Consider the following 12,341-nt stretch of genomic DNA (forward strand, 5'->3'; position numbering starts at 1 on the left):
CCTTTATGTGTGATTATAGGAGCTGAGTGTCCTGTCCTGAGTAAACTCTGTGAGGCAAGCCCCTGTCCTGATGGCATGGAGTGTGTAGAAGACCCCATACACACCAAATTCAAATGCATCTGTCCTGAGGGAAAACAGGAAGAGTGCTCAGGTATGAACACACATCTATGTGCTGTCACACAGCTTAGTGCAACTCACACTTTATTGAAGCACCATATTGAAGGCCCAATTTACATAACTCATCCTGCTATTTTTGTGCTATGGACAAAAAATATAGTAAATTACCTATAATAATTACTATTATAAAATAGTAAATAACCCTTACTTTCTACATTTCTGTTTTTATTTTAATTTGAAAGTTTTAGTAATTTTGTTGTATTTTGTCATATTTACTGTTTTTTTTTGTTTTAGTACTCCAGCTAAAACTATACGAAAATGAGAAATGTTGCCTTTGCGACTAGCTGAAATGTGTGTGTGTGTGTGTATATATATATATATATATATATAGAATATAATATTTTATTTTAGTTAATGACTATTTTATTTTAAGTAATGAAAATGTTTTATTATGGTTTTAGTTTTAGTTCACAATAATAAACCAGTAAGCCAATAAGAAACCACCCAGGATGACATTTCAACCACACTGATTTCCTTGTTAGCGGTTTCAAATCGCACTGATGTCATTGCATGCTGAATTATGAATGGTTTGTGTTTTGCAGCATTTCAAGCAGTAACATTTTGTGCATGAAGTGGACATTTATTATTGCTGCATTCAAAACATATTGTTGGCTGTGGACATTATGATAGCATCACTTATAATTTGTTTTGGTTTGCTCTCTGTGTTGTAGAGCGTCAGTCCCTAACATTCAGCGGAAATGGATATGCACGGTACAGGCTAATGGAGAACGAGAATAAGGAAGAAATGAAGCTATCCCTCAGACTGCGAACGTTCTCCACTCACGCCACTGTCATGTACGCCAAAGGCACAGACTACAGCATACTGGAGGTGAGTGTGTGCTCTTAACCCCTTCAGTCCTTCCAAAAAAAAGAGAAGAGAACAGAAAAGGAGTTATTCTGGAGCTGGGAGAAGAGAGGGGAGCTCTTTCTCATGCATTGCAATTTGGTGAGGGAAAACCACACAACTGACAGAAAGAGCAAAGGAGTCTGGGACTGAAATGCAAGCAGTGTCATCTCCCTGCTGTTACATTATAATAATAATCTGATTCTGCTTATCCCTGAAGAATCATTCCTCATTTCATCTGTTGAAACAATTTAACTGCCGGAATACTACAATATCACACCTGAAGTACTTCACAGAGTCATCTTTTTGGCTGTTTAAAAGTAACTAATAAACTGCCTACTTAGACAATAACTTTTATAGGCACACATTTTGGCCATCATAAGCTTGTTTTCAGTCCAAAAAAGATGCTGACACAGAATATGCCTATGATGCCCAAAAATGTGCAAAAATAAAACCTTGCACATAATGCCCAAAAACATTGCATTTGCCTTGGTTTGTCCATTTAGGTGACTTACTAGGTTTTGAGAGATACCCATTTATATATTTATACATACAACATGCAACTTAAAAGGACAGGTTCACATAAGCTGATTTATATTATTTTATAAATATAATTATATTTTAAGAATTATTTATCAGTTTATTTTTAAGAAATGTAATAACAATATATAAATAATTATTTAAAATATTTTGACTGTCAATAGTGAATGTGGATTTGACTTGAAACACTAAATATTTTAATTGACTCCAGATGTTTGTCATTTTAATATAGGGTCAGCATGAAAGACAAGACTGTGTGTGTTTGTTTCAGATTGTGAACGGCCGCCTGCAGTACAAGTTCGACTGCGGCAGTGGTCCTGGTGTGGTGTCCGTGCACAGTACCCAGGTCAGTGATGGAGAGTGGCACACTGTCTCTCTCGAGGTAGATGGCAACTACGCTAGACTGGTCCTAGATCAGGTCCACGCTGCATCTGGCACTGCTCCAGGAACTCTGCGCACACTCAACCTGGACACCAGCATGTACTTTGGGGGTCATGCACGGCCGGCGTCCGGCTCAGGAAGACTTGTGGTAAATGGGCTGCGGGGTTGTCTGGAGGGGATTGTGTTTAATGGGAGGGAGCTGCCGCTGTCTCAGGTTCGAGGGGTTCACTCCGTCCTGGAGGAGCTGGTTGAGGCGGCTCCCGGATGCAGCTTGGCTCCTCCAGTCCAAGGCTGCTCCAGTAACCCCTGCACTAATGGAGGCACATGTTCATCACTGCCTAATGGAGGTATGCATGGTGTTTTTTCTGAATTTTTGTAATTGTAGTTCATTCAAATATAGGACTGGCTAATGTGCTGTGCTTTATTGTGTGTTGTAGGGTATTTCTGTAAGTGCACCGCTGCGTTCATGGGCACTCACTGTGAAGTCACGATCAGCCCCTGTGCCTCTAACCCCTGCCTCTATGGAGGCACATGTATCCCAAGAGGAGGAGACTTCTACTGCCAGTGCAGAGGACAGTACTCTGGGCAACGGTGAGAACACATGCGCATGTGACCACAGAAATTATTCGGACAGTTGAGCAACCTGTATAGTGTTCAGATTGCTTTAAATTTAGAAAAATAGTTTGCTCTAAACATGTGATTGTGCTATCTTTCTTTTTTGCTGACTCTGTTAGCAGATAAATGTGTCTACTTTTCATTCATTTTCATTTTAAATGTTAAATGACTCATTTGTTCCAAATACTTTTAATTAAATAGATTTTTTTTCTTTGACCCCATAGCATTACATCCTGTTCCTCTGTTTGTCTGAACATTTTTTTAAGTTTATTTAATTTAATTTGTTCTTTCTCCATTTTAATGTCATTGAGTATAGTCCAGATATTTAGCCAAATCAGAATGTAAGCTCTGTCAATATTTTCATTAATTAAACTTCATTAATATGCATGATCTGACTCAAACTAAAGAAAAATACTTCAGAAATCCATGCGGCTTTCTCAGTAATTCCTATTAAATTGGAAATTTAATCAGAAGCTTTGGGAGGTGATGTGATTGATAATCAAATTTAATTCAGTAAGACAGAATCAATTTTCTCTTTGAGAAATTTCTACTGCAATTAAAAACTATCCAAACAAAGTTTTTCTTATTTAAAGTTTATCTAAAGTTGTGTGTTTGTGAAGTTTCTGAATGACATTTTGGCTCTTTGTAATTTTCTATCAGGTGTCAGCTGGGTCCATACTGCACAGACAACCCGTGTAAGAACAGCGGCAAGTGCATTGATAGCCTGGATGGTCCCGTGTGTGAGTGTGAACAAGGTTTCCAAGGAGACAGGTACATCTTTTTGACCCATCTAATAAACCTGTGAAACTCAATTAAATATATCAAATGGGCATCATGAAGAGCTTCTTTATGAGATGCTACTTCGACTGAGATGTACCTAGATGAGAATTTTTTAAATGAAAGAAATTAATATTTCTATTCAGCAGTGATGCATTAAATTGATTCATAGTGTCAGTAATTATACTGACATTTATAAAAGAGTTCCATTTCAAATAAATGCTGTTCTTTTGAACTTTCTATTCATTGAGAAATTCTGAAAAAAATGAATGACAGTTTCCTCAAAAATATTAGGCAGCAATGTTTTCAACATTGATAATTATAAAAAAAATGTAAGTAATGTAATGTAATGTAAAAGTTTCTTGAGCGCCAAATCAGGATGTTAGAATGATTTATGAGGTGTCGTGGGCTGCTGAAACTTCTGCAATACATTAAATAAATTACATCTTAAAATATATTCAAAAGGAAAACAGTTATTTAAAATGGTCATATTTCATAATATTACTGTTTCTACTCTATTTTTGGTCAAGTAAATGCAACCTTGGCAAGCATAAGAGACTTCTTTCAAAAACATGTCAAAAAACTTTTGAATGATAGTGTAGGTTGAGTCTGCAGCTGTGCATTTACTGTACAGTTTATGTGTGTGTGAGTTTAGGTGCCTCAGTGATGTAGATGAGTGTCTGAAGTTTCCAAGGAGACAGGTACATCTTTTTGACCCATCTAATAAACCTGTGAAACTCAATTAAATATATCAAATGGGCATCATGAAGAGCTTCTTTATGAGATGCTACTTCGACTGAGATGTACCTAGATGAGAATTTTTTAAATGAAAGAAATTAATATTTCTATTCAGCAGTGATGCATTAAATTGCTTCATAGTGTCAGTAATTATACTGACATTTATAAAAGAGTTCCATTTCAAATAAATGCTGTTCTTTTGAACTTTCTATTCATTGAGAAATTCTGAAAAAAATGAATGACAGTTTCCTCAAAAATATTAGGCAGCAATGTTTTCAACATTGATAATTATAAAAAAATGTAAAAAAAAAAAAGTTTCTTGAGCGCCAAATCAGGATGTTAGAATGATTTCTGAGGTGTCGTGGGCTGCTGAAAGTTTTGCAATACATTAAATAAATTACATCTTAAAATATATTCAAAAGGAAAACAGTTATTTAAAATGGTCATATTTCATAATACCACTGTTTCTACTCTATTTTTGGTCAAGTAAATGCAACCTTGGCAAGTATAAGAGACTTCTTTCAAAAACATGTCAAAAAACTTTTGAATGATAGTGTAGGTTGAGTCTGCAGCTGTGCATTTACTGTACAGTTTATGTGTGTGTGAGTTTAGGTGCCTCAGTGATGTAGATGAGTGTCTGAAAGTGAAACAGTACTAGTATTCTATTCCAAACATAGTCGAAATGTCTTGCATGCTCTTTTTCAGTTGACAGATAGTTTATCATGTTTTCATAGGGTTTTTTTTCTGAACATCTGCTAACTCTGTCTTTATTTTACTGATGTAACCGAGTGTAAAGGGTGTTATGTTTTTGGGTCATGTGTTATGTCGTTTCTCTCTCTCTTCCTTATCGCTGCACTGGGGCTTCAGCGCCCATTTGGATCAAATCTCACCACAGACACAGAGCAAGGTTTTAAATAGAGGCCTGCTCGTAAGTGAACACTCGCCCACGGTGGAAGGAAGCGATCATTAAAGGCCCTGTGAAATTCTCAATGCATAATCCATTTTACAACAGTGAGCGCAAGCTAGATTCAAGTGATTATTACGTTTATTACGATTATTACGTCAGGAGGCCTTCGTTCACCCCCTGGAGCCGTGTGAGACACTTTTTTTATGGAAAGGTGCTTTTTATTTAACGTCTTTTGGACAGAAGCAATGCAACACCCGCTGAGTGCAACGAAAGAGCTTGAAAGATCAAAGACAATTTTTAATATAACTCCGACTGGATTAAAGAAGAAAGTCATATACACCTAGGATGCCTCGGGGGTGAGTAAAACGCAGCCTAATTTTAATTTTGGGGTGAACTAACCAACTTTAAGTATCCAAAATGCCATTTTCTTCACCCATATCACATCTAGAAAGACAAAAGAAATTAAAAATGACCGATCACATCTTCTATCAAATGCATCATTAGCCAATCAAGTGCCTCATTTGATTTCAGTGGCACATGATTGTTCAGCTCATTTGAGATGGAAAATTGCAGTCTTTCCAAGGCTGATTTCACCTTCCCACCATACTGTGATATGAAATGTTTCTGTGCAAGCAAATGGCATGAAGATCGTCTCATAACTTCATGGCTCTTACATTTGTATCCACCTTGTACTGCACTCTTTTTTTTCCAGAGTGTTCTTCGGTCTCCTATTATTTGACATTTTCTCTTTCTCTCTTTTCTATGCAATTCTGTTTGCTTTTTATCTAAAGAGTCATTCTCGGCTCATGAACACAAGAACCCAAGAGGTGATTTATTTTTATTTTGTACAGTTTGCCTGATGCCTTTCCATTTGATTTCATTTTGGCTTGGGTACCCCCTTCAATATAACAAAACTCTGCATGTCCACAAAATCTGTGACAAAAATAGTCTGAAATAAACTCACTTCTTTTGGTAGCGTTAGAAATAATTGGATATTGTGCCATTTTTGTCACAGCTTTTCATCACAAAAAGTTTTTTGTTTTCCCAGTTAAACATGGTATTGTCTCCCTGAAATTCCCTCAAACTGCTCTATAATAGTAACCTTAAAACATCCTCCCTAATAATATAATGTTTACAAATTAATCTTTGAAAGTATTGACTAATTGTCATATTTTGTCATGGTTGTTTTGTAAATCTACAAACAATAGACATATTCTGAGTTACTGTACATGTGTGATGTGTGTATTTGTGTGCACTCTGAATGATCTGCATTGTTTTGGTGTGATACTGACATTGCATGCTGGTTTTAAATGACCTGGCTGGTATTAACTGTTTGGTTTATGAAGGGTTGAAGTCAGTTCAACTTCAGTTAGTGCACAGAAAACATTTTTAACATTTTAACAAAACACAAATTAACATTTGACAAAAAACATTTGCATTGAAAGATTTTCTGTTAATTTTAGGTCAATTTCAAGTCGACATTAACATTATAGTGTATTTGTTATATTAAGTTATTACTATTATTATTATTATTTAATATAGAAACAAGGAAATCCTGCACATTATCCCAGCTTGCAAAAAAAAATATTTTCATTTTTATTGAATTCAATTATTGATAATAATGCATTTTAATTTTATTCTTTTTTTTATTTTATTGTCAATAGTGCATGTTATTATAAAAAAAATCTTCATAATGTTAGTTAACATTAGTGTAATAAAAGTTATGTCAATTATAGCAAATAACGACAGAAGCGTTATAAGAAAGGATTATGGCTGACATTATTTCAATAATTTCCTGCTCAACTTCTAATTTCTATACTACATTAATGTTAAGTAAAATGGGTTATGAATGCCTTTTTTGTTTAGTTTTTTCAAAACTAAAATTGACCTCTCTGAAGTTGAATTGATATTGACCCCAGCCCTTCTTATTTGTGTAAAACCTAATCTAATCTTTTTGTTGTTGTTGTTTTTGTTTTTTGTATTATGGCCTGTCACTGTGTTGCTTACTATTATTTTTGTCCGACAGGCTATCATTGGGACACATCTGACTGGATGCCGAGTGTTCAACTTCCTGGAATCCAGGAATTTCCTCAGTATGAGGTAGTGGAGGCCCCACCCACCATTTACAGTGACCCCACCCTGTTGGACACGGACTACTATACCGGCGGATACGACATTGAAAGCGACTTCCCTCCTCCACCCGATGCCTTTACTTCCCACGACGACTTGCCCCCTCCTCCACCCGTGCCGGAGTACGGGGATCGCTACGGCACATTGCAGCCCACCACGCGAGCGTTAAACAGCGCCCCCTCTAGTCCCGGAGGATCTGGAGTACGCCAGCGACCGCCCTTACCCCAACTCTACAGCCTCACCCAATTCCTACCCCACCACCATTACTCGTCAGACCCCGAACCCCAGACCAACCCCACCAGCACCATCACATCATCCTCCACCGGAGGATACCGGCACGGAGGCTTCCCGCTGGGCTATGGCCGCGACTTCGATCCCCCCGCTGCCGATAACATGTCGCTCTCGCTGTACACGTCCACGGCGTCCTGCTCGGACATGTCCGCCTGCTGCGAGGAGTCAGAAGTGATGATGAGCGATTATGAGAGCGGCGGAGAGGAGGAGGGAGCGCAGTTTCAGAGGCTCATCATACCGCCGCTGGACTCTCAACAGCAGCAGCATACTGAAGTCTGACACTGGATCCAGAATATCAAAAGTGCCTAAATGAAACCCTGCTACAGGAGACTGACTGTGTGTTCAAACCATAACCACACCACATACACGGTACACAAACGTAGTCTTACACTTAACGTAAATGCCAAACATCCAAACGCACACATTGTATACATCTGTACCTCACTCCAAAAGAGGTTTTGAAAAGACGTGCTTAAACACGAGTTCTCTCCAGTAGCTCTTGTGGGCAGTTATTAATATTATTATTATTATTTAACAGTATTGGGGAGAACATTAGACTTGGCTGTGCCATTAAATAATATGTTGATCATCATGCACAAGATCATGCTGAGATATACAATTTACACAGAAAATATAACTGATATATTGTCATGGATAATGGGAGACAAGCATCATTTCAAGCATCAAGTTTCAAAATCAAACTGATTTTTTATACAAATCCTCATTCATTTGTAATGTAAATTTTAATGTACAGTTTTGATTTCAAGGTTTTACTAGGTTTTTGTAGATATTTTTTGCTTTTTTTTCAAAAAAGAAAGACAGGAAAAAGTAGTTTACCAACTCAAATGGTGTGTATCAGCCTTACTGTATGTCCATTCACAAGCAAAGAAAATAATTTTTAAAAATACATAAAAAAAATGTCAAGGATTTGAATGTGTGATCTTTACAACACATGTTCATTTCTGAAAGGATGTCTGCATATTCTTGTGATGTGTTATGTTTTTTTTTGTTGTTCTTTGTAAATTGTGACTTTGGAACATCTTTATTTTTTGACCATGAAAATGGGACCCAATATATTTATAGTGCGAGATTATTCACAGACATGTGACTTTTTCAGGGTCTGCGTTTGTGTGAGCAATGCTATGGTCTTGTTTCATGATTTTTATTAAATACTGCCACTAGCTTAACTGCTTTACTACTGGCAATAAATTATTCTCTAAAATGGGTGTTCGTCTTGCATGCGTTTATTTACTTTTCATGCACACAAAGACACTTAGGCAGGACAATCAAGATATTCAACTTGAAATACTTCACTTTTATAAAGGGAGATCAATGCTTGAATGTGTTGATCTGTGATTAGAGCAGTACATGCTGTGTTGATAGCATTTTAGATGCATTATTCCTGTCAGAAAGTGAAGGCGACTGTCTGAAACAAACAGTTGGAATGATCTTTAGGGACCCTTAAAAAAACAGGTCATTGTTGCTCCTTATAAAGGTATCTATTTATGATATACTGATCCAAGAATAATCAGGGTTTTTTTTCCCTTTTCTTTGATGCTTAAACATTCTCCAAGCTGAACTACTATACTCATGCCAAAATCCTATAAAGAGTGTTAGTCGCACATAAATTGGCTAGGCACATTTCCCAAAAAAACATAATTAACCACAAATAAAATGCCTGAACATTAGCAAGAGAATCAGACCACTCATTACATGAATCTAAACAGATCTCCACAGTTTATTAGAGATAATGGGACCGTTAATAAATAGTTAATTATTAGTAAATGCTGATTATTGTAAAGCCATCATACACTATATCAGAGAATAAATAACTGTTGGTAAAGACCTCTTTACAATGATACTCTACAGTCTGCATTAAGCCTACTCTGAGCATAACTTACAGTATAACTGCTGTAGAGAGATGATATTTTCTTAATATTGATACTGATTTAGCAAGAAACGTGTGACCCTGCAATACTTCCTACAAATACTGTTAACAATTCATATTTAAGTGACTATAACATATAGTCTACAAAAGAGTATACCATACTTTGGTTAACATTTCTCAATGGTAGTGTAAAAAAAACACCCTTTTTACCTTGTCAAAAACAGCTCTGCAGAAATCAACCCGTTTTTTGCATGTTGCTTTAAATGCTAATGAGCTCTGCTGAACCCGCCCCTCTTACTTTGGCTGCATTTAGCCGCAAAACTAGCTAACTAGCATGTTATTAGGAACAGCTATTGCAAAGATTCATAAAAAATAAACCTTATACTCACTTCTGCTGTAAGTGAAGCTGGATCACGAATGATTCGCACGAACATAAACACATTTAGGTAGGTCGGGGGAGCATTCCCTTCACAAACAAAAGTAATCCACTTTTGTTGGATTACTTGCTCAGATGTCGGGAGTAAATGACGATTGTTATGTTCATTATTACATCTAACAACAAAACCCCTCAATCGCTCAGGAGCCATTCTTGTCTACTCCTGCTCCAGCGTCGAAACAATGGCAGTCGGACTGTTACAGCTCACTCAGGGCGGGTCTAAGGTAAGAAGGCCGTGTCAATCAACAATCTTTTTTTTTTCTTTTTTTTTTCAGAAAACATATAATACAAACATCAGGGAAAATCTTTGATAAACCTGGGTTTAAGCTCACATGAAGAGAAAAGCATCATAATAAAGTTAACGTGTCTTTAAACACATCATCATAAAAAATAAAAAAAATTCACTTTTTTTGTTATTTATCAGTCTAAGAGATTAAATTACAGAGTTGAATTCAGCAAGGAAAAGTGTAAGACACAAAAAGGACTTGCACAATTTTTGCTTATGGATAAAGAATTTTGCATACAAAATAAAGAAATTAACAACATATTCAAAAGAAACGTGTTTTGGGTTTTCATAATAACAAATAATATCTTTGAAGGCAAAATGGTACACCTCATTCATAGTGCCAAAAATATAAAAACTTCAATCAACCCAAAATTTGTTAGTAATGCTACAATCAAAAAATAAATGGGCAGCTGTTTCTTCTATAAGACCACAAATGAATAATTCTCATCAATGTCAGAATATTTAGTAATGGAAGAGTTAACGGGATAGATTTTGTGAAGGATTTTATAATGGACTTCCTTAACCTTGTTAAATATACAAAATTTACTGGGCAAAAGACAAGCTTTTTTTCCAATTTATATCAGTTATAAAGTGTCAATCAACTATCGTGGGAGCGGCCTTCGTCCATGTGACGCCTGATTTGAAAAAGGGGATATCATTTTTAGGGATTAAATAAAATCCACCCAGTATATTTTTTATGGTAAAATTCCGGCAACCACAGCTGCCGTTTTTTTACAATAAATTTCACTGAATTTTTTTTACAGTGAAGAATGACTCCTAAGCGATTGAGGTGTTCTATTGTTGGATGTAATAATGAACATAGCAGTCGTCATTTACTCCCGACATCTGAGCCGCTGAACTCGCAGTGGATTACATTTGTTTCTGAAGGGAAAATGCTACAAAAACGGCTTGATCTGAAAAGAGCTGTTTTTGACAGGGTAAAAAAAGGTTTTTTACACTACCATTGAGAAATTTTAACCAAACTATGTTACAGACTTTTCATTAAGACCCTAAAGAATCATATCAACTTGTTGGAAAATGGGCATCCTATGACCCTTTTAATAAGTAAATTGAAAAGAAATCTGAATTTTAAAACACTAAGGCAACCAGTTTCTGGGCTTACACAGCTCTTCTCTTTCCTTCACAGTGTTTTACAGTTCATTGTTACACACAAATAGCATTTCAGAGTTATGCATCTCTTCTGGATAATCTGTCTTACCACCAGCAAAGACACTTGTCCACTATACTGAGCATGTCAACCATGCACTTCAGCCCCATTGATGAGCTCATCATGGCCCTCCTTGCAGGGCAGTGGTGGGCAGTAATGGAGGTGGAAGATCTATCGTACTCATCATCTAAGAAGAATGAGTGCGGGGACCTCACTTCAGACCAGTGGTGGGGAATAGTGGAGGCCCCACAAGGAGTACCTGTTTCTCCTAAGTACCAACAGGGAGAGCCTGTTTATTTAAAATAAATAAGCTTTATTTAACAAAGGATGTCATCTTGACACCCTTGCCCCAACTACTGCGAAGACTTTGAAAGAAGCAACAGTGCCTGCCTCATCCCCTTGGGAAGCACCTGTTCACCCCAAGTCCCCAGAGGAAACGCCTGTGCATACCTCATCCCAAGAGGAAGCACCTGTGCCCACCTTGTCTCAAGAGGAAGGACCTGTGCCCACCTCGTCCCAAGAGGAAGCACCTGTGCCAGCCTCATTCCCAGAGGCAACACTAGTACCCACCTCAGGCCAAGAGGAAGCACCAGTGCCCACCTCGACCCAAGAGGAAGCACCTGTGCCCACCTCATCCTTTGAGGAAGCACTCGTGGCAGACAGGTCCTCGCAGGGAGCACCTGTGCCTACCAGGCACCGACTGAAGGGAAAACTGAAAATCCCTGAAAATAGTAGGCTTTATCTAACAAGAGATGTCATCTTGACACCCTTGCCACTAAGGCCCCCAAAGGGACCACCAGGGCCTACCAAGACTCCAAAAGGTGCACCAGTGAATACCTCATCCCCTGGGGAAGCATTTGTTCCGACCATGTCCCCAGAGGAAGCACCCGTGCATGCCAATTCAAAGGTGGAAACCCCCGTGCCTGCCTCATCCCAAGAGGAACCACCAGCACCATATATAAATGAAAAGAGTCAGGGTTGTGTTTTATAGCATATTTTATATTATTATAAACAAATATACAGTGAAGATTTTCAGAGTATGGACATGTTTTCTGAACCACATATTAATATTTTTAAAATGAAAACATTTAATATGGTTGTTTACAGTGTTGGGGGGTAACTCATTACAAGTAATGCGAGTTACGTAATCAGATTACTTTTTT

The 12,341-nt window shown here is 37.3% G+C and overlaps 2 protein-coding genes across 2 annotated transcripts in view; both read left to right on the top strand.

Annotated features, from left to right (window-relative positions):
- LOC107558187 (protocadherin Fat 1-like) overlaps positions 1–4,730 on the top strand; it is a 35,122-nt gene extending 30,392 nt beyond the window's left edge. The window contains exons 17-22 of the mRNA XM_016241809.1: positions 20–151; positions 849–1,006; positions 1,833–2,289; positions 2,380–2,533; positions 3,218–3,328; positions 4,685–4,730. Of these exons, the coding sequence (XP_016097295.1) occupies positions 20–151; positions 849–1,006; positions 1,833–2,289; positions 2,380–2,533; positions 3,218–3,328; positions 4,685–4,730 (1,058 nt within the window). The remainder of the gene's footprint in view (positions 1–19; positions 152–848; positions 1,007–1,832; positions 2,290–2,379; positions 2,534–3,217; positions 3,329–4,684) is intronic.
- A 987-nt stretch (positions 4,731–5,717) lies between these two features.
- LOC107558200 (protocadherin Fat 1-like) lies at positions 5,718–8,626 on the top strand. Its single transcript, XM_016241821.1, has 2 exons — positions 5,718–5,806; positions 7,006–8,626. The coding sequence occupies exon 2, from the start codon at positions 7,032–7,034 to the stop codon at positions 7,677–7,679; it is 648 nt and encodes a 215-aa protein (XP_016097307.1). The 5' UTR covers positions 5,718–5,806; positions 7,006–7,031; the 3' UTR covers positions 7,680–8,626.
- Positions 8,627–12,341: the final 3,715 nt, after the last annotated feature.

Source organism: Sinocyclocheilus grahami, unplaced genomic scaffold (assembly GCF_001515645.1).
Source record: "Sinocyclocheilus grahami isolate Dianchi unplaced genomic scaffold, SAMN03320097.WGS_v1.1 scaffold635.1, whole genome shotgun sequence".
Classification (NCBI taxonomy): Eukaryota; Metazoa; Chordata; class Actinopteri; order Cypriniformes; family Cyprinidae; genus Sinocyclocheilus; species Sinocyclocheilus grahami.